The 23,618-nt window shown below is 45.5% G+C and overlaps 1 protein-coding gene across 2 annotated transcripts in view; it reads right to left on the bottom strand.

Annotated features, from left to right (window-relative positions):
* AXIN1 (axin 1) overlaps nt 1-23,618 on the bottom strand; it is a 90,081-nt gene that overhangs the window by 64,955 nt on the left and 1,508 nt on the right. For both annotated transcript variants that reach the window (XM_079790626.1, XM_079790627.1), the window contains exon 2: nt 19,482-20,437. In XM_079790626.1, the coding sequence (XP_079646752.1) occupies nt 19,482-20,437 (956 nt within the window). The remainder of the gene's footprint in view (nt 1-19,481; nt 20,438-23,618) is intronic.

Genomic DNA, 23,618 nt, shown 5'->3' on the forward strand with positions numbered 1-23,618 from the left:
CCAGGCATATGCCCCCGACCAGAATCAAACTCGTGACCCTTCAGTCCATAGGCCGACGCTCTATCCACTGAGCCAAGCCGGCCAGGGCGATCCCACTCTTGTCGGGGCCCATTGGGGCCGGCAGCACCTCCACTGCCACCCGCTGCCAGCACCTTGTCGTGGACACCCACCATGTTCCGTGCTGCCCCCTGGTGGTCAGCGCACATCATAGCGAGCAGTTGAACTCCCGGTCAAGGGGACAATTAACATATTAGGCTTTTATTATATAGGTTGTCTTTGGTTGGGGGGGGAGTTTATATGACAAATCTCATAATGTGGAGAAGTATATTCCCAGGATTTTTTTTCATATTAATTTTTTTATATTAGTTTCAGGTATATAGCATTGTCGTTAGATAATTATAATCACAGAACTTTTTAAACTGATGCAACACAAAGAAAGATTTATGTCAGAAAGTCAAATATCTAATCAAATGAAAAACTGCAGCAATCATAACTAAAACAAAACAAAAACAAAAAGGTACAAGAAAGAAAATGCTTGGCCTATGGTTGCAGGCACATCCCCAGTAGGGGGTGTGCAGGAGGCAGCTGATTGATATTTTTCTCTCATCGATGTTTCTAACTCTCTCTCCCTCTCCCTTCCTCTCTGTAAAAAATCAATAAAATGTTTAAAAAAAGAAAAAAAAGAAAATGCTTGGCCTAACTTGCTAAGCAATGAACACACCAAATATGGATTTAAACCAAATCTAGAATATATTATTACGAATGACCCTTGAACAACATGGGAGTTAGGGATACCAACGCCCCCACACAGTTGAAATGTGCATATAACGTGTGACTCCCCAAAAATGTAACTATTAAAAGCCTACTCTTGACCTCATTACTGAAAATGTAAACAGTTGTTTAACATATTTTGTAGGTTACATGTACTACATATGATATTTTTACAATAAAATAAGCTGGAGACAAAATGTTATTAAGAAAATCATCCTAGAGAAACCAAGATGGCGGCATAGGTAAGCACCTAAACTGCTGCCTCGCACAACAATTTCAAAACTACAACTAAAAGACAGAATGGACATCATCCAGAACCACAGGAAAGCTGGCTGAGTGGAAATTCTACAACTAGAAGGAAAGAGAAAAGCTCACGAAGAATCAGAGGAGCTGCAAAGGGCTGAGGTACGGAGACACGCGCGCAGAGAGGAAGGGTGGCTGAGTGCCTGGCTGGCTTTCTCTGGCGGGAGGGAGAAGATAGCTCCCGACTGCAATGAACCCCAGTTCCGACTGCACTGAACCCCAGTTCCATGCAAAACCCCGTGGACCCAGGCTCATCGGGGGGGGGGGGGGGGGAATCTGAACTGTCAGGTAGAGAGAAATGCACACGGAGACTCGGAGACTCGGAGACTCGGGGGAGCCACGACAGGCAGGGTTCTGGAGGTGCACGCGCATGAGTGCGCGCAGAGAAGAGTGACTGCGGAGGTTGCTGCTGGCTTTCCCTAGTGGAAGGGAGTTGGAAGCTCCTGACTGCACTGAACCCCAGTTCCGAATGCACTGAACCCCAGTTCCGGGCGAGCCCCTGGAGACCCACACTCTTACGGGGGGGATCTGGACGGTCAGGCGGGAACTCAGGGGAGCCGCGAAAGGCAGAGGTCTGGAGGCGCACGTAAAAGTGCACGCAGAGCGGACTGACTGCTGAGTGTGCGGCTGGCTTTCTCTAGCTGGAAGGAACCGGAAGCTCCCGACTGCGCTGAACTCCAATTCCGGGCGAAAATCTGGGAATCCAATTCATTGGGGGAGAAACTGGACTGTCTGGCAGTGGGCGAAACTCCAGGGCAGCTTTCTCGCAGAGGTGCTTGCAGCGATTACCAAGGGACACTGAGACCCAGGAGCCTCGGGCAGGGCTGATTGGAAGCCAAGACTATCTGCTCAGCCCTGAGACTCTGCCCCATCCAAGCTGAGCACAGAGGCTTTTGCAATTTTGCAAGTCTGGTCCCATAAGGCTGTCTCCAGCACAGAAGGTCTCCCGGCATAGACACAGCTGATACTCACAGCTAATTGGCCTGAAGGTCAATCCTTCCCAGTGATACCAACAACAATCAAGACTTAACTACAACAAGGCTGTACACACAGTCCACAAAGGGGTGTACCAAAAGTGTCCACCTCAGGTAACTGGGGAGGCCGACCCACAGGGCCATATAGAACACCTAGCACATAAAGCTACCCTACCAACTCAGGGAAGCAGCGAAAATGCAGAGACAAAGGAACAGATCACAAATGAAAAAAATGGAGGAAAACAAATGACTGGATATAAAATTCAAAACCACGGTTATAAGGTTTTTCAAGAATTTCCTAGAAAAGGCCGATAAATTTAGTGAGACCCTCGAGGATATGAAAAAGGACCAACTAGAAATTAAACATACACTGACTGAAATAAAAAATATTATACAGAGACCCAACAGCAGACTAGAGGAATGCAAGAATCAAGTCAAAGATTTGAAATACAAAGAAGCAAAAAACACTCAACCAGAAAAGCAAAAAGAAAAAAGAATCCAAAAATTTGAAGATAGTGTAAGAAACCTCTGGGACAATTTCAAGCGTACCAACATCAGAATTATGGGGGTGCCAGAAGAAGAGAGAGAGCAAAAATGTTTAAATCCATGTGTAAGAGGACCCACACAGTTCACACCTGTGTTGTTTAAGAATCAACTATAGCCTAAACCAGTTTGGCTCAGTGGGTAGAGCGTCGGCCTGCGGACTGAAGGGTCCCAGGTTCGATTCCGGTCAAGGGCATGTACTTTGGTTGTGGGCACATCCCCAGTAGGAGGTGTGCAGGAGGCAGCTGATTGATGTTTCTCTCTCATCAATGTTTCTAACTCTCTATCCCTCTCCCTTCCTCTCTGTAAAAAAATCAATAAAATATATTTTTTTAAAAAATAAAAAATAAAGAATCAACTATTATTAAAACAAGAGGTAGGGAAGGGAGAACACCAATATTGACTAAAAATAGCACATTACTGCCCTGACCAGTGTGCGTCAGTGGTTAGAGCATCACCCTGTCCAGAAGGATTGCAGGTTCACTTTCCAGTCAAGGGCACACATCTGTCTGTCTGTCTCTCTCTCCCCCCACCCCACCACCAATCCTTTCCACTCTCTAAAAAACCAGCACATTATTCAGAAGGGTGGGTGTGATGGACTGCAAGTTTATGCCCCCTCGAAATCCATATGTTGATGTTCTAACCACAGTGTGACTATGTTTGGAAGAGGGGCCTCTAAGGAAGTCATGAAGGTTAAATGGGTTCTTAAGAGAGGGGTCCTAATCTGACAGAATTAGTGTCCCTATATCAGAAGAAATATCCGGAAGCTGCTCTCTCTTTCCACCCACCCACACTGACAAAAGACCATGTGAGCACAGCAAGGTGGCACCCATCTGCAGCCACGAGAAAGGGCCTTGGAATAAAACCTACATTAATGGCACCTTGATCTGGGACTTCCGGCCTCTGGAACTGTGAGAAATAAATGTCTGCTGTTTAAGCCCCTAAGTCTAGTATTTTGTTGTGGCAGCCTGAGCAGATTAATACACTAGGGCAGTGGTTGGCAAACTCATTAGTCAACAGAGCCAAATATCAACAGTACAACGATTGAAATTTCTTTTGAGAGCCAAATTTTTTAAACTTAAACTTCTTCTAACGCCACTTCTTCAAAATAGACTCGCCCAGGCCATGGTATTTTGTGGAAGAGCCACACTCAAGGGGCCAAAGATCCGCATGTGGCTCGCAAGCCGCAGTTTGCCGACCACGGCACTAGGGTAAGACACAGTTGGATGTGATTATCTTAGAAAGGCCAGGGGTGATATAGAACTTCTAGTTATCAGCCTTTTAGCATTATTGGAATTTTTCTTTGTTTCCATTTAAAAAAATAAAGTAAAATTAATCTGAAATATTGGTATAGTAGTACAAACATTAAGGAAACTGAAGAGAATACTAAAAGGAAAAATTCACATGCATCCTTTTTTGGTTAAATTTTTTTAAAATATTTTTTTCGCCCTAGCCAGTTTGGCTCAGTGGATAGAGCATCAGCCTGCGGACTGAAGGGTCCCAGGTTCGATTCCGGCCAAGGGCATATACCCAGGTTGCAGGAGATATATATTTCTTTTTTTTTTTTTTTTAATTGATTTCAGAGAGGAAGGGAGAGGGTGAGAGAGATAAAAACATCAATGATGAGAATCACTGATCGGCTGCCTCCTGCACGCCCCCTACTGGGAATTGAGCCCGCAACCCAGGCATGTGCCCCTGACTGGAATCGAACCCAGGACCCTTCAGTCCGCAAGTTGACGTTCCATCCATTGAGCCACATGCATCCTTTTTAAAGAAAAAAATGTTTTTGAAAAGCTGCATACAACTCAGATCTTCTTGTGATATAACTTTGTATATATTTTAATAATATACTTTATAATTATAAAGAAATATATTTTATAGAATTTTATAAAATGTAAAAACAAACAAAAAAAAGACAATAAAAAGCCTACGTTCTCCAACTGTACAGAAAAAAAGCCCTGTGCAAGCAACCCTGCTATGGGACATTCTATTACAAACAAGGTTGTGAGCAGCATTCTTTTTTTTTTTAAAATAGTTTACCGATATATATATACATATGTGTGTGTGTGTGTGTGTATGTATATGTATGTATATCTATTTATATATAAAAGGCTAATATGCGAAGTGTCCCCTTGGGAGTTCAACCAGGAGACCAGAGTTCGATCGCTCACTATGATGTGCGCTGACCACCAGGGGGTGGCATGGAACATGGCGGGCGACCGGCGGTGGTGGGGCACTGAGGGAGCAAGGGAAGGAGGAGGCTGGGGTGGGGGAGAGGGACCGCACATGGGCAGGTGGTGAGGGAAGGAGGATGCGGGAGGTGGGGAGGCAGGGAACTTGATCGGCCCTGATCACCAGCCAGGCCTAGGGACTCTACCTGTGCACAAATTTCATGCACCGGGCCTCTAGTGTGTGTGTGTGTGTGTGTGTGTGTGTGTGTGTAAGACAGAGAAGAAGGTAGAAAAATTGTAACATCAATTGGCTGCCTCCTACATGCCCCCTACCCGGGACTGAACCCACAACCTGGGCATGTGGTCTGACAGGGAATCAAACCAGCAACCTTTCAGTGCATAAGATGACACCCAACTAACAGAGCCACACTGGCCAGGGCACAAGCAACATTCTTTATGATTATTTTTATTTTTTATTGTTGTTAATCCTAAACTGAAGATATTTTTACCATTGATTTTTAGAGAGGGTAGAAGGGAAGGGGAGAGACAGAGAGAGAGAGAAATACTGATGTGAGAGAGACACATCAATTGTTGCCTCCCACACACACCCCTTCGGGACTGGGAATGAAGCCTGCAACCAAGGTAAGTGCCCTTGACCAGAATCAAACCCAGGACCATTCAGTCTGTGGGCTGACAACTCTATCCATTGAGCCAAACCGGCTAGGGCCTTTATCATTATTTTTAACCCTTTGCACTCGCTTGCTTTTTTCTCAATGCCTTTATTCTAATGCTAACCGTGTCGAGTCACACTCGACATCTGAGTGCAAAAGGTTAAATGTTTGTTCAAGAGAAGACAATGGCCCTAGAGACTGAAGACAAGAGGGGCAATATAAAAATTAATAATGATGATTTTTAAAAATAACACTATAAGCACACAAAAATGGGTGAATAGAAGGCCCAGAAATGGGCAGAGGAGTCCATTCCTGCTGGGGGGGCTAAGGATGGTGCTCATCAGCCATAGCTCTCCTCTGTCCACTAAAACTGGAGGAGTTTGGCTCAAACAAAAGAGTTGAGTCCAGCTGCTACAAGAAGTTTCAACAGTTCAGAGAAGGCTGGTGGCCAAGGCTGTAATGCACACAGCAACGGGGATCCACTGTGAGAGGGAATGAGGAGGGGAGAGGTTGAACCTCTTCATGCACAGAGGCCCTTAAACTTGGCCTGTGTGTGGCCTCCTTGAAGATGATATAACAGTGTGAAGGCCAGACTTGGTCCCAGAAAGGGAATCTAGAGTTTTACTGAGTTTTTACCTCAGATCAAACACTTTTTGGAATTAATGGGCTCTGAGAGGACCCTAAATGGCTCACAAAACCATGCATTTGTACTAAAATGTGAAAAAGGGAAAAAATAAAGCAACACTTATTTCTTCTACACACAGGTATGTAATAGCCTCATGCTGATCACGTATTGAAGGAAGAATTATTAGACAGCCTTCTTTTCCTAACCAAACCACCACTACTCAGCCAAATACCACATTTCTAATAACTGCAGGGTAAACTGCATGGTATAAATAAACTCAGAATTCCATAAAAGATTAATGGAGCCTGTGTGTATGAATTAAAACCAAATCTCTATGATGCTGCCCAGTTGGTGTGGCTCAGTGGTTGAACATTGTTCCATGCACCAAGAGGTCACTGGTTCGATTTCCGGTCAGTGTACATGCCTGGGTTGCAGGCTCAATCCCCAGTAGGGGGCATGCAGCAGGCAGCTGATCGATGTTTCTAGCTCTCTCCCTCTCCCTTACTAACTCTAAAATCAAAACATATTTTTTAAAAATCTCTGCGACTCTGACTGGCATATAAAAATGACAATGGGCTGGTCACCAGGCAGTTCCAAGAACCACACAAGCAATGCCCACATGCCTGCACACTGTACCAAATACACTGTACCAAATACACCAACCCCACACTCTTCTGAAATAGCCAGGGGCAGCATGATCCATGCAAAGGACCTCAATCAACATTTGCTTGTCTGCTCTCTGTAAGCACTTCCCTTTCATAAACCCAATAATACAAAGGCCCAGGCAAAGGGGCCCGCTCTATTCCAGAATTTTTCAGTCTGATGGTTAACCACAGATACTTTCCTGGACTTTGTTGAAACCTGTCAAAGATCATAGAGTTTTATATGACTAAAGCAAAGAAAAAAATATTTTTAGACTCTCCTGTAACTAGTTTAAAAACTTTGCTTAAAAAAAATTATAATGGCCAGTCCTACTCCACTGACAGGTATATAAAATGCACACAGCATGCCCGGGTTGTGGGCTCGATCCCCAGTGGGGAGCGTGCAGGAGGCAGCCGACCGATGATTCTCTCTCATCATTGATGTTTCTGTCTCTCCCTCTCCCTTCCTCTCTGAAATCAATAAAAATATATTTTTAAAAAAATAAAATGCACATAGCATGCTGGTGCTGTTGTGACAGAATCCACTGTGAGCATATTTGTAGCATGGGGAGCTTGAGGTTGACTCCAGGTGCGGTGGAAGTCCGAACAGGGCTGAACAAAGGGATGGTGTGATCAGACTTGCATTTATTTTATTTATTTATTTTCTAAATATTTTTATCAATTTTTTGGGGGGAGGAGAGAGAGGAAGGAAGAGACATCAATGTAAAAAACATCAACAGACCACCTCCTGCAAACCTCCTACTGGAGATCGAGCCCACAACCCGGGCATGTGCTCCAACCAGATCTCAAACCGTTGACCTCTCAGTTCATGGGACAACGCTCAACCAACTAAGCAACACTGGCCCGGGCCAGACCTGCATTTTTATTTTATTTTATTTTTAAATATATTTTATTGATTTTTACAGAGAGGAAGGGAGAGGGATAGAGAGTTAGAAACATTGATGAGAGAGAAACATCGATCAGCTGCCTCCTGCACACCCCCTATTGGGGATGTGCCTGCACCAAGGTACATGCCCTTGACCGGAATCGAATCTGGGACCTTTCAGTCCGAAGGCCGATGCCTATCCACTGAGCCAAACCGGTTAGGGCCAGACCTGCATTTTAAAAAGATCCTTTTGGTGTTGTGGGGTGAAGAGACCAAGGCCAAGACCCAGCCAAAAGGTGGTAGGTCCAGGAGATGGGAGCTAGAATGCACAGCGAGAAGCAGAGGAATTCAACACACATTGGAGGGGAAACCATAAGATAATACCTGAAGGGTGCTTAGACCAGCTGCTGCCTGCACACAGCAGGTGTTTATTAAATTTCAGCTCTTGCTGTGCTCTTAATGTGAGGGTCAGTAAAGCAGGAATCAGGTGATTTGGGTAGACTTTTTAGATGTTGGTGTCACTCCTGGAAGGAAGAATGATTACAAGAGGAACAGGTTCCAGACTTGCAGGAAAAGCATACCCCGGAGGACGCTGACGCATGACTGCTCGAGAGCCAGCCTTCCATGTGCAATTTTCCTCTGATAGTTCCTGGGTACTGTTGCCACGGTGATAGTGACTGTCCGTGTCATTATCTATCCACCAACAGTAAGAGAAGCTTTGCAGTTGAGATATTATTTAACAGATGGAGTGGTTTCTGTTGGACACTAAGTACTGCTACAAATGATGGAAAACAAACAAACAAGAGGAACAGGTTTGGGGTGGGGAATTAACATATCTCTTTTAAGGAAATATGATTCCTAAAATCTGAATGTGTTATTCTCTACCCTATTTTTTAAATATATTTTTATTTATTTCAGAGAGAAAGGGAGAGGAAGAGAGATAAAAACATCAATGAGAGAGAATCATCAATCAGCTGCCTCCTGCACGCCTCCTACTGGGGATCAAGCCCACAACCTGGGAATGTGCCCTGACCAGGTATTGAACCGTGATCACCTGGTTCAAAGGTCGATGCTCAACCATTGAGCCACACAGGCTGGGCCTCTACCCTATTTTTGAAACCAACCTAGATTCTAATTTCACAACATCTAGCAGACCACTAAATTCAGATGATAATAATGACGAAGAAAAAGAACCACAGCAAGAGCTGAAAGTTAATAAGCACCTGCTGTGTGCAGGCAGCAGCTGGTCTAAGCACCCTTCAGGTATTATCTTACGGAACCTCCATGGCAACCTCATTTGGCAGGTTCTTACTTCAACTTCCCCACTTTACAGGTAAGTACAGAGAGGTTTAGCAACTTCCCTTAAAGTACACAACCAGAATGCTGACCCTACAAGACACTGCCAACTGGAAAAGTCAAGTGAGGGATCGTTAAGTTAAACCACCAAGCTTAATGTTCTCCCCATCCAGTCAGCAAGGTAAGATTCCTAAACTCATCCGGAGAACTCTGCAACAGCATATTAAGCCTTGTCTGAAAACAACTCCAGTAATCTACTTTGGGATCATCTGTTCAGTTAAAAGAATTCATCCAGTTGGACAAATCACACATCTGGAAGGTGACAAGGGAACAGCAGCAGGGCCATACATTCTCCCTAAGTTTTGTGCCCCCGCTTACAGTAATAAGCACAGCAATAGAAAAAAAAAGGGGGGGGGATTATAGGAAGAGCTAGAATTAAATGAGCTGCCTTCCATCATAAATGGCCTAAAAATTCAACAGTGAAGAGAACGTGCTAGAGCGCAAATTTAACAGGCTCACTATGAACAAGACAAGTGTGTCCTGAGACACCCATAGCCTGTGGCCAACCATACCTCAAGCACAGCAGACACACACTCTACCCTGTTGATGTGGAGGCCCTCTGCAGCTAGGCACCCTTCAGCCACTGCCCAAATTCTACCCCACTCCACTCAAACTCCAATCAGAAACCCTAATCAATCTTACTTTTCTGCCTTTCATATTATATTGTATACCTTTTGGGTGCTTCCTCTTTTTACATTTCTTCTCTTGACCCTTTAAGGCAGGGGTCCTCAAACTTTTTAAACAGGGGGCCAGTTCACTGTCCCTCAGACCGTTGGGAGGGCCGGACTATAGTTTAAAAAAAAACCATGAACAAATTCCTATGCACACTGCACATATCTTATTTTGAAGTAAAAAAAACAAAACGGCAAAAACACCTGCATGTGGCCCGTGGGCCGTAGTTTGAGGACGCCTGCTTTAAGGCATTACCAGAAATATAGTCAATAAACCAACAAACAGTCAAACTCTGAGATGACCTTGGAGAACAAGAGCTGGTTACTCATCCTTTAAAGGACCCACAAGTCGCCAAGTTGCTTCTGCTGTGAACAGTATCCGTAGTCCACCCTCTGGCCACAGCCATGATAACCACCCCTGACCAGGAATGCCTCACAGGACTGACTCACCAGGAAGATGCAAGAACATATCCACTGAGACCCTGTCCTTAGGAAACTTCTCAGCCAATGAGGAAGGTAAGGGCAGTAAGTAGAAATGGAAAGTGCCCTGGCCAGATAGCTCAGTTGGTTAGAGCATCATCCTGATACCGTAGGACAGTGGTCAGCAAACTCATTAGTCAACAGAGCCAAATATCAACAGTACAACGATTGAAATTTCTCTTGAGAGCCAAATTTTTTAAACTTAAACTTCTAACGCCACTTCTTCAAAATAGACTCACCCAGGCCGTGGTATTTTGTGGAAGAGCCACACTCAAGGGGCCAAAGAGCCGCATGTGGCTCGCGAGCTGCAGTATGCCGACCACAGCCCTAGGATTTCAGATTCAATCCCCAATCAGGGCACATAGAGGAATCAACCAATAAATGCATAAATAAGTGGAATAACAAATCAATTGACAGAGACCTAACTAAGTAAAAGACTCATTTAACTTTTCTCTCCTTCTCCCTTCCTCTCTCCCTAAAATCAATCAATAAATAAAAATTAGAAATGGAAAGCATTTGCTGATGTTAGACATCAAAACCAGTGGGAATCACTAAGTGTGGGTGGTTGAAGCTGAGGAAGATGGCCTGGTTTCAAGCCTGACCAAGACCAGCCCTCCCATGATCAGGCCCTAAAAGGAACCTGGCAGGCCAGGCCAAGCTTTGAGAAGGAGTAAACCCTGAGCCTGCTAGCCAATATCTTACAGACCCTGGGCTTTAATGATAAATAAGTGAATATCTAGCTAAAACACCTGCATCATCAGAGGACCCTATGCCAATCACACCAATTAAAATGGTGGGCATGAACCAACCAAAATTAGGTTAAAAGTTCCACTGATAATGGGCAATAACAACTGCCAAAATCTCTCGCACATAGAACAAGAAAACAAGGAGTGAATTTGTGATTCCTTAGCCCAGTGGTCGGCAAACTGCGGCTCGCGAGCCTCATGCGGCTCGCACAGTTTGCCGCTCTGTTGACTAATGAGTTTGCCGACCACTGTCATATACTACCCTTTACCTCTTTGCACACAATATGCCACAATTGCCTAATCCTCACAGCTTCCAACTACAGGGTAACATTTAGTCTAGCAGTGGTCGGCAAACTCATTAGTCAACAGAGCGGCAAACCGCGGCTCGCAAGCCGCATGTGGCTCACGAGCCGCAGTTTGCCGACCATTGCCTTAGCCCATAGGCTCAAATGATCCCAGGTGAGTAAGATAAATGCAGAAAAAGGTCAGGAACATCACTGTTTTCTCAATTTTGACAGAGACCTAAGTAAAAGACTCATTTAACCTTTCTTAAGTCGGCTATATAAGAAACAACCACGTGTGCATACGTAAAGCCAAATGAGGAACCACACTTGGCCTCCTATCAGGGACTGGAAAGCACATATGTCTAGTACAGGGAGACAGAACATCACCAGCCAGTACAATTGGAGCAGCCCTTCGGTAAATCTAGGTTCAGGAGTCCCTCGAAGTCATCCTATCCTAGAGATGGCCATCTGGACATGACACACTCCTCCATACAGAATCAACACTTAGAGAGGCACCTGCCATCAATGGGAAATGCATTTCCTACTAACAAGACTGTTCCCCCTCTTCTTTGTAGTGGGCCCTCACAAGTTGCCTATTCAGCACACACCACCTTCCCCTCTTCCCCATAAAACCCATCTTCCTTTGGAAGACCACTCTCCCCTGTTGAGGAGAGGCATGCTATCTGGATGGGGCACCACACTTAACTTCCAGGGTGGCCCTACTTGGTTGTGTAAGCTCAGCAGCACAGTATCAGGTCCTTGTATGATTATGCTGGGCAGGACACAGCAGCACACAGCATCCCTAGTCACTCAGAGCAAACTGCAGGACTTCCTTCAATGACTTTGGGAAGCATCTATCTATATAATCTATATAATAGAGGAATATGCAAATTAGCCGGGATGCTGTAATGTCATGACCAAACAGCAGGGACCTGAGGCTGCATGGCGCCTGGCCGGGGCAAGGGACCTCAGGCCACACCCCACACGGCTTGACAGGGGCCCTCAGACTGCGCCCCCTGCCAGGCAGGGCTTGACGGGGGACCTCAGGCCACGCCCCTCACCAGGCAGGGCTTGACAGGGGACCTCAGGCCACAGCCCCTCACCTGGCAGGGCTTGATGGGGGACCTCAGGCCATGCCCCCCGCCCGGCGGGGCTTGACGGGGGTGGGACCAGCTGGGTCTGGGTTTCACCCAATGGGGGTGGGGCTGGCCAGGTCTGGGTCTCCTGCGTTTTTGAAGCGCATGTGGATGGTGGGCGGGGACTTGACTCTAGGTCCCGAGGTGTGCCCCAGACTCTTCCAGGAGGGAGATTTTCATATACATTTTACTAATTTTGTTTCATCTCTGACACTTTTATTATAGAGAAAGGGCAAATAGCAATATTAAAAGATTTCCTCTAATTAATTCCCTTATAATGTGCACAAATTTCGTGCACCGGGCCACTAGTTTGTTTAGAAAATACTAGAGGCCTAATGCATGAAATTCCTGCAAGGGCTTTGCCCGTCCACCGCCGCAGCGGCTTTGTCCGGAAGGACGTCCAGTTGGACATCCGGTCTAATTAGCATATTACCCTTTTATTATTATAAAAGGGAGCCCATTGAGCAGCCACCTCCAACACAAAGTAGCCAACCTGAAAGCAGGCTACTGAAAGTGACCACAGGAAGGCAGAGGCAAAAAAGTATTAAGAAACCCCAGCTGGTGTGGCTCAATGGTTGAGCATCAACCCATGAACCAAGAGGTCACCGGTTTGATTCCCAGTCAGACATGCCCGGGTTGCAGGCTCAATCACCAGTAGGGGACGTGCAGGAGGCAGCCAATCAATGATGGTTCTCTCTCGTTGATGTTTCTATCTCTTCACCCCTTTCTAAAAATAAATTTTAAAAAATATTAAAAAGAAAAGAAACCAGGCCCTAACTAGTTTGGCTCAGTGGATAAAGCATCAGCCTGTGGGCTGAAGGGTCCCAAGTTCAATTCTGGTCACGGGCATGTACCTTGGTTGCAGGCACATCCCCAGTAGGAAGTGTGCAGGAGTCAGCTGATCAATGTTTCTAACTCTCTATCCCTCTCTCTTCCTCTCTGTAAAAAATCAATAAAGTATATACATATTAAAAAAGAAAAAGAAACTGGGCAGAGCCCAGGTGAAGTGGCTCAGTTGGTTGAGCATGGTACTATGAACTGAAAGGTTGCCGGTTTGCCAGTTCGATTCCAGTCAGGGCACATACCTGGGTTTCAGGTTTGATCATACAGAAGGCAACCAATAGATCTTTTTTCTTTTTTTTTTTAATTTATTTCAAGAGGAAGGGAGAGAGAGAAAAAGATAGAAACATCAATGATGAGAATCATTGATTGGCTGCCTCCTGCACACCCCCTACTGGGGATCAAGCCCACAACCTGGGCAAGTGCCTTTGACCAGAATCAAACCTGGGACCCTTCAGTACACAGGCTGACGCTCTATCCACTGAGCCAAACCAGCTAGGCCAACCAATAGATCTTTCTCTCTCACATCAATGATTCTCTCTCTCTCCCCTTTACTCTAAGTGTTTCCTCAGGCGAGGATTAAAAAAAGAAAGAAAGCCTGGCTGGCATGGCTCAGTGGCTGAGCATCGACCTATGAACCAGGAGGTCACAGTTCAATTCCCGGTCAAGGCATATGCCTGGGTTTGGGCTCGATCCCTAGTGTGGGACCTGCAGGAGGCAGTTGATCAATGATTCTCTCTCATCATTGATGTTTCTATCTCTCTTTCCCTCTCCTTTTTCTCTAAAATCAACAAAAATATATTTAAAAAAGAAAAGAAAAGAAAGCCCTAGCTGGTTTGGCTCAGTGAATAGAGTGTTGGCCTGGGGACCAAAGGGTCCTGGGTTCGATTTGGGCAAGGGAAAATACCCCGGTTGCAGGCTCCTCCCCGGCCCGGGCCCTGGTTGGGACTTGTGTAGGAGGCAACAATTGATGTGTTTCTCTCACATTGATATTTCTCTCTGTCTTTCCCTCTCTCTTCCACTCTCTATAAAAATCAAGGGAAAAATATCCTTGGGTAAGGATCCTACATAATAAAAGGGTAATGTGCAAATTAACCATCACTCTGTTACGCCTACGATTGGGCCGGCGGGAGGCGCGGGGGGGCGGGACTCGGGGTGGCTGATCGCACTGGCGGGAGGAGCAGGGAGCGGGGACTCGCAAGACCCCGCCCCCCGCGCCTCCCGCCGGCCCGATGGGCCACCGCTGAGGGGGCACTGATGGGGCCGGCGGAAGGCGCGGGCGGCGGGACTCGGGGTGACCGATCACGCTAGTGGGAGGAGCGGGGAGCGGGGACTCGCAAGACCCCGCCCCCTACTCCTCCCGCCGGCCCGATGGGCCACCGCTGAGGGGGCACCGATGGGGCCGGCGTAAGGCGCGGGCGGCGGGCCTTGGGGTGGCCAACCGGGCCGGCGGGAGGCACTCTGATCGGCGGGTGGCCAGAGCCAAGGCCTGGGTCCCAGGTGCCAGAGGAAAACTGGTGCCAGCGGAAAACTGGTACCAGCAGCCAGGTGAAGGAATGTCTATTACACGAATCTTCATGCAACGGGCTTCTAGTAAATAAATAAAATGGGCCCTGACTGGTTTGGCTCAGTGGATAGAGCGTCGGCCTGCGGACTCAAGGGTCCCAGGTTCGATTCCGGTCAAGGGCATGTACCTTGGTTGCAGGCACATCCCCAGTGGGGGGGGGGGGGGGGGCGGGGTGCAGGAGGCAGCTGGTCGATGTTTCTCTCACATCGATGTTTCTAACTCTCCATCCCTCTCCCTTCCTCTCTGTAAAAAGGTCAATAAATATATTTTTAAAAATAATAATAAAAATAAATAAATTAATTAATTAATAAAATGAATACTAACTAAAAAAATAAAATAAAAAGAAAGAAATGGGGCAGTGTCTTATAAAACTAAACCTGTTACACCATGCAATCCAGCAATTGCGCTCCTTTTGGGTATGTACCCAAAGGAGGTGAAAACTTATGTCCACACAAAAACCTTCACAAGAATGTTTATAGCAGCATGATTCATAATTGCCAAAACTTGGAAGCAACCAAAATGTCCTTCAGCCCTGACCGGTTTGGCTCAGTGGATAGAGCATCAGCCTGCGGACTCAAGGGTCCCAGGTTCGATTCCGGTCAAGGGCATGTACCTTGGTTGCGGGTACATCCTCAGTTGGGGGTGTGCATGAGGCAGCTGATTGATGTTTCTAACTCTCTCTCCCTCTCCCTTCCTCTCTGTAAAAAATCAATAAAATATATATTATTTTTTTTAAATGTCCTTCAGTAGGTGAATGGATAAATAAGCTGTGGTACACCCAGACAATGGAATACTATTATTCAGCACTAAAAAGAAATGAGCTACTAAGTCATGAAAAAACATGGAGAAAACTAAAATGCACATTACTAAGTGAAAAAAGCCAATTTGAAAAGGCTATACACTATATGATTCCAACTATATAACATTCTGGAAGAGGCAAAACTATAGAGACAATAAAAAGATCAGTGGTTGCTAAGAGTTAGGAGGGAGGAAAATAGGTGGAGCACTGAGGATTTTTAGGGCAGTGAATATACTCTATATGATATCATAATGGTAGGTACATGTCATTATACATTTGTCCAAATCCATAGAATGTACACCACCAAGAGTGAACTCTAATGAACACTATGGACTGTGGATGATTATGATGTGTCCATATAGGTTCATTAGTTGCAATTAATATACCTCTGGTGGGAGTTGTTGACAATGGGAGAAGCTGTGCATGTGTGGGGCTAAGGGTATATGGAAAGCCTTTGTATCTTCATCTCAATTTTGCTGGTAACCTGACTCTAAAAAAAACGAAGTCCTAAAAAGAAAAATGGCTGGAATACAGATCAAACCATACCTGAAGTTGGCCTTGCCTCTGGATTTTTCATTTATCTGAGTCAGCCAATCCCCTTCACTGTTTAAGTCAGAGTGGACTGGATTTTCTGTGACTTCCAACTAGTGCACCCTAACTGCACATCCCACAGAACAAGTGAGATGTGCTGAACTCTATCCTGTCAGTGCTCATAAATGATGACCCAACATCGGAGATTCTCCACCAGCAAAAACACCATAGGCAACTTCAAATGGGAAAATATTCCATTGTAGACAGGACTCCTGAACTCCAGGCTCCCTCTACCACCAGCAGCTCCAGGATAGGCATGTTAAAAACAAAGTGTGCCACAGTTCTTATAGCTGAAGTAGAGGTCCGGTGCATGAAAATTCATGCACTGGAGGGGGGATCCCTTAGCCCGGCCTGCCCCCTCTCACAATCCAGGAGCCCTCAGGGGCGGGAGGTGACCCGGCGATCAGGGGAAGGCGATGCCCCCATCACACCTCTGCTGCTGCCACTGCCAGCAACGCAAGCCTCAGCTGGCCCTGGATACCTAAGCCTCGGGCGGCCCTGGGTAGCTGGGCAGCCGCCATCCAAGGCTTGCCTGCGCCTCGGGCCTGCCCTGGGCGGCTGGGGGACTGAGGGGACTGGGGGACTCCAGAGGCAGGTGCATGGAGCGGCCAGGCCCTGGCCTTGCCGCGGACCTGCTGCCCTGGCGGGGCTAAGGGGACTGGGCGACGCCATCTTTGAGGGCAGGACAGTCAATTAGCATATTCCCTCCTTATTGGCTGTGGGCACTGCCATCTTGAGGGCAGGGCAGTGAATTGGCATATTCCCTCCTTGTTGGCTATGAGCACTGCCATCTTTTGCAACAGCATGAGGGTCAATTAGCATATTCCCTCTTTATTAGATAGGATAGGATGCTATCCGACAGGCAAAGTCAACACATTCTATTAATTTAGCAAGGACTCGTTATAACAAATAGAACCAAAGAAAAAGCAAAATTGCTGTTTAAGAACTGAAAAGTGTGCAGACTGGGGCTGGTTGGAGGAGGAGTAGCCCTCAGGAATATTTTGTTAGAAATCAGAATTAAGCTCCATTTTTTTTTCCTGAATCCCAGGCCTCAAATTTAACCCCATCTTAAAATTGTTCTAATCAGCCAAAACCGGTTTGGCTCAGTGGATAGAGCGTCGGCCTTCGGACTCAAGGGTCCCAGGTTCGATTCCGGTCAAGGGCATGTACCTTGGTTGCGGGCACATCCCCAGTAGGGGGTGTGCAGGAGGCAGCTGATCAATGTTTCTCTCTCATGGATGTTTCTGACTCTCTATCCCTCTCTCTTCCTCTCTGTAAAAAATCAATAAAATATATTTTAAAAAAAAAAAAATTGTTCTAATCAAATATGAAAACTTTTAGGTGAAGTTTTTAAAACTTTGTAAGTTATTAGCCTTATTAACAGGGTAATTTTATGACATACTCTAGTCTAAAAAGCTTGCTAAAAAGCTTTGTTCCCTGGCATATGTCATCAGCTTTGGCTCAAATAAACTCCTATAAAAATTCCAAATAGCCCTAAATGGTTTTTGCTCAGTGGATAGAGCATTGGCCTGCGGACCGTAGAGTCCCAGGTTCGATTCCGGTCAAGTGCATGTACCTTGGTTGTGGGCACATCCCCAGTAGGGGCTGTGCAGGAGGCAGCTGATCGATGTTTCTAACTCTCTATCCCTCTCCCTTCCTCTCTGTAAAAAATCAATAAAATATATATATTTTTAAATTCCAAATAAAGAAATAAATACAAAATAAAAACCTTGCTAAACCAATAGCATTTAGCTAAAGAGAGTGAGCAAAAAGGCACACAAAAATTATCTCAAAGAGTACATCCTGCCCTAGCCAGTTTGGCTCAGTGGATAGAGCGTCAGCCTGTGGACCAAGGGGTCCTTGGGTTCAATTCTAGTCAAGGGCACATACCTTGGTTACAGGCTCCTCCCCGGCCTGGGCCCTGGTCGGGGCTCATGCAGGAGGCAACCAATCAATGTATTTCTCTCACATCAGTGTTTCTCTCTCTCTTTCCCTCTCTCTTCTACTCTCCTTAAAAATCAATGGAAAAATATCCTCGGGTGAGGAGCAACAACAAAAAAAGAGCATATCCTGAATCACATCGCTTGAAGGATGGTTAAACCTCAAAAATGTTTGCTCCTGTGTTTATTAGCAAGTATCAATTTCTCTGTCACAGTAAGTCTGAATAAATGATCCAAGTTTTTAAAAACTCCATGACAGAATCCCAGCACCTGGGGATGTATTTTCCGACTCTTGATGAAATCAGCAGGGTCACGCGAATTCCAAGCTTTCAAAGTTTCACCTGCAGTAGTCTCTAGACCAGCTATAGGGAAATGAGTGGAAAACAAAAGAGCCCTGATAATATTTGCTAACATCAGCAACAGGCTCCAACTATGGCCAAATATACCTCCAGTAACCACAAAAGGGATTACCAAGAAGAGAATGAAGAAACAAGTTTTCTAAGTTGTAACAACTTCTTGATAGCACCACTTCATACCTCCAAAGTTGCATATGTGTCTACACGCAAAGAATGCCCCCAGGCTGCTGGGCACTGACTACACACACACACACACACACAACAGCACTAATACATTTTGCTGGCAAGGGAAAAAAGTCCAATTCTAGAAATGCAACCACAGCCACAAAAGTTCCCAAAGTGCTCAGACAACCTGCTGCTTGGCAGCCTCCTCACCACCATTTCCCAACCTCTAGGAAGAAACTTAGACCATTATAAAATACAATGATCCAGAATTCTCTAAGTATTGATGCATCTAAATGTCCACACCTCCCTTTATTAAGCCAGAAGGATTACCGCTACCAGGTAAATCCACCTTCTATGCAAGAGGATACAAATTTTACTGCTAACAAGTAAGGTGTAAATGTCACGACTTCTAAGAATTCTAATGTTCCGAATGACTTACAAAGCCATATATTTAGTCTGTCATTTTTTTTCTTTATTTTATTTTTCCATCATATTTTAGTCTGTTATTTTTGCTGTTGTTGTTAATCCTCACCTGAGGATATTTTTTTCCGTTGATTTTTAGAAGAATTGGGGGAGACAGAGAGAGAGAGAAACATCAATGTGATAGAGACACATGGGTTGTTGCCTCCCATATGCACCCTGACTGAGGCTGGGGATCGAACCTGCAACTAGGCATGCACATGCTCTTGACCAGGAATCGAATCTGTCACCCTTTGGTGAGGGGGTCAACACTCTGAGCAACACAGGCCAAGGCTAGTCTGTTCTCAATTAAAGTATCCTCAACATAAAAATATTAAAAACATCTAATGACAAATGTGAAGATATCATGACTAAGAACTAAAACCACAACTTACCCATGGCAACAGGAGTATACCCACTTGGGGTTGAAAGACAAGACCATTCCTTACCAGCACCTTTCCTTGCCAGTTCTCCAGCTCTGGGAGGTGAGCTTGTGTTTGACTCACCTGAATTCTCTGCCTTCGCTGTACCGTCTACTTGAGGAGGCCCGAGGGGCAGCTGTTTCCTGGAGCAGCTTCTGTGTCACCCTGCCGGCGGGAGCAGGGTCTCTGCCATCATCTTCATCTACATCTTGGTCACATTTCCACTCCTCGTCTTCGTTCAAAGTGGGCAGATATCCAGATATGCCCTTCCCTGTCCCTGACCCAGAGCTCTGGTCACTACAGAGCTTTGGGCTCTCTGAACCTGTCCTCGTGTATTCCAAATAAATATCAGACTTGAGGAATGAGGGGTAAGTATTCTCCTCCATGGTAGATTGGATTTCAGTCTGGGCCTGGTCAAACATGGCAGGATCAATCAGCTGCTTCATAATGCAGTCCTTTATGAAACTCTTGGTGGCTGGCTTAGTTTGCCTGGATACGATGCCATTGTTATCAAGGATGTATTTTCGGTAAATAGCTTTGGCCAGCTTCAGTCTCTTCTCCTCATTCGAGTCACAGGGCTCCAGTTTCCTGAAGCCGCTGCAGGCAAACCAGAAGTCCAGCAGGTCAGCACAGTCCTCCTGCTTCAGGAAAGTCCTAAACAGGTTTATCCCATCTTGATCGTCTAGTAAGGAGTGCAATGACTCGGCCCACTTCAAGTACGGTGGGGTGGGTGAAGCACTGCCCTCAGGCTCATACCCCAGGTCCAGATCTGAGCGCCTTGGAGTAGCTGTTGAAGTCTCGCCTTTAATACCAACACCTTTCCCGGAGCAGAAGCTGTGACTGACGGGCCTGGGGTCTGTGGACACCAGTTCACCCTCCTCACCAGGCACTGGAGGTCTGGGGGCATCTTCGGTGAAACTTGCGAGGTCCAAGGGGAAACCCTGCTCTTGAATATTCATTTTGAGACTCTGCGTCAATGAACAATGAGCGCTGCACCCTAATACATCAGTACTTATAGCTCCAAAGTGAATCAATCTGTCCTGTTGAAACCATTAAGAGGACAAGGATTAGGAAAGGTGGGTCCATGGAAACATGACCATAGAGGTTTTCTCAAGACAAGACTTGCAATGATGCCCTCCCACTCAAACTCAAAGCCAGAAATTCCATTTAAATTTGCAACCTTTCATCATAAGGTTTTGCTTATTAAAACAATTTCTGGAAACGTTTACAACAACAAGAATGCCTCTGTGCTAAGAAATAGAAAGCACCACACCCTTCAAGTGTCATCTGTGAAAACATCACAGAGACCAGCAGCCTGGGGACCTCCCATCTCGGCTACAGAGCTGAGTGGCCAGTTCTCTGCAAGCTTCAGGAAGGCAGGACTGGAGGAAAAAGGTGCTTCTAGTCCTCCTAGCTGTACAAACTTGGGTGAAAGCTGATCCCTCACATGTGAACTAAAGATGACCACCCTACCTGCCCCATGGGTCACTGTGAGACTCAGATACAGAAAGGACGGCACATCACACACACCATTAGGTGGGTGGTCGTGTCTGCACCAGACATTCTCTATGCCCTCAGCCTCTGTGCATTCTGCCCACCCCATCACTTCATACTTAGTATGCCTCACATGTGCAAACATACAATGAGTTGTTCCTCTAACTCTCAATACATGCCTATAAGAGCAGTTAATTATGGGTCACCTTCAGCATTTTCAAGCGAGTGAGCAAAGGACACCACCCACATTGACACACGTGCACGCCTTCTCAAGTCACCAATGTGGACAATCTTGAAAATGCTCCCATCAGAAAGCTGCACTTCACCTTTAAAACCTTGCTTATAATGAAAGTATCCTACTGATGGCAAATGGCAATTGAGTACTCTGAGGAACAGAAAAGGTATGGAAAAAATGAAATCCAATACAATTATAACTTTTAGGGAAGGAAGCATAACAACTCACATGATTTAACTCTTTAAACTAAACACCAAACCACCCACTCTTTTAGAAGTCAGGGAACCATGAGGGTTTTTTGTTGCTGCTGCTACAAGTCTGCCTGAGGTTTGAGGGAAGATTGCCCTGGATCAGCACTCTGCCACGGTCTTTGGTCCTCCCTGACACATCCTACAAGGGACCACAAGCTTGTGCTATGCCTCCCAACCTGGCCAAGGGGGTGACTGCCATGATGTAAATGGTCTGCCTAGAGGTGGACCAGAGAGAAGCATGTCAGGTCCAAAACGCCTGGAGCACTGAAAAAGCCAGAAGCAGCAAAATAAAACCCTAAAATCTGGTACCAACACAAAGGGTAGCTCTCTCTGGCCATCACTCCACTCTGGGCCCTGGCCTACATGTAATCCTTCCCAAACACCTGCATTCTCACACTGCACACACTTCACCTGCCAACAGCTGCTAACGGCTAGAATGAAAAGCATCCAGAGATGGAGGTCACAATTATGTGCACCAAATGACATTTCTGCAGCTAATGGCTTTTTATGAAAATGACTGGGTAGGCTGTAATTCCAGCCTCAGCAGAAACAGCCTGTTCTTAAGGTCAAGACCGGTGTGCTGTGGCACCCTGCTGTTCATGGACCACTTCAACTGCCACGTTGCTTTTCTTTGAGCACCATCAACACAGAATGAATACCTATGGTGTCTCAGCTCCACACCAGATTGTGGATGTCTAATGTCTTCTTGTCCAGGACACCATTTCAGGGAAGAGGGCCTGAACCCAGCCCCTGAGCCTTACCCTTAGATACTCTGTAGTTCACTGGCCTTAAGAAAGAACCAAGTCACTGTTGGAATGGGAAGCCACTTATGAATCTGTCACTTTCTCTTAAGGTGCTATGACTTCTATGTAAATGATCTGTAGCAACCTAATTTAAACATTTTCTGCAGGACTCACAGCACCTAGCACAAGGTCTGGCAACTAATGGATACCAATAAATATTTAATTCATTGTCATAAAGGAAAATGACACTTGCCACAGATGCCAAATGTTACCTCTTTACAGATGCTGAACTACTATGCTATAGAAACAGCAGTAAATTCAAGATTTAGCCCTTTATTACCAAACAGGCTATCTTAAAAGACTGACATTTTAATTCACATGTGAACAAGTCCCCCTAATCATTTTAAACTATTTTTCGTTGCCCAAAAGAAACATTTCTTATAATTCACATCTATTTTAGCTATCAACTGACAGAAGACCTTCAGTGTTTCTGGAAGCACATGAACATTTCCCCAAATTACTGATGTTATCAAAATGAATGTGCTTCAATTCCCACAACCTCCAGGTTTGCACAGAGAAGCACACCAAGCATTTAGTGTGCACACATGTACATACCACACATAAAGCAGTTATATTAATTCAAGTTAGAGTCAAATACCCACAAGCACTGAATCTGACCAACAGCATATAACCACCATCAATAAAGGGATTCCATGAAAGGAATCTACAACTCTGATACCACATTTAAAATCTACTTTGGTCACTGCCAAGATGACATACCCCCTGGGTACCATGGCAGCCAGCTCAATGCTATAGATGTGTATGTATTTATTTATTTAGCTCAAATATAATTTTTGACCGTCTTGTTTACTTATGTGGAGTGTGGAAGTACTACAACATGACTGACATTTTCCCAACCGTCCATTAATTAAACTCTTGAAAGATTAAGGGCTACAGTTTTACATGTAATCCATTCCCCCACCACCTAAATTCTAAATAACCAATGTAACCAAAAAAAGTCCACCTAGCTTTTCTGAAATTAAAAATCCAAGAAACACCAACACCTGATAAGAAACACTGTATTGTATATGCTTCCCCATCCTTACTCCTGAACATAAGTTCTTAAAAATGAACAGCCCTAGCTGGTTTGGCTCAGTGGATAGAGCATTGGCCTGCAGACTGAAGGGTCCCAGGTTCGATTCCGGTTTCAGGCTTGATCTCCAGTAGGGTTCGTGCAGGAGGCAGCCAATCAATGATTCTTTCTCATCATTGATGTTTCTCTCTCTCTCTCTCTCTCTCTCTATCTCTCTCTCTCTCTCTTCCTCTCTGAAATCAATAAAAAAATATTCTAAAAAAAAAAGTGAACCCCTGATACTGTTATCTTGAAAGGTCAGATTTTAGACTGTGTGTGTTCTCTAAAACAGGGCCTGTGGGTCCAAGTATGCTTAAGACCAGGCGTCCTCAAACTACGGCCCGCGGGCCACATGCGGGTGTTTTT

The sequence above is a fragment of the Cnephaeus nilssonii genome (assembly GCF_951640355.1).
Source record: "Cnephaeus nilssonii genome assembly, chromosome: 2".
Lineage (NCBI taxonomy): Eukaryota > Metazoa > Chordata > Mammalia > Chiroptera > Vespertilionidae > Cnephaeus > Cnephaeus nilssonii.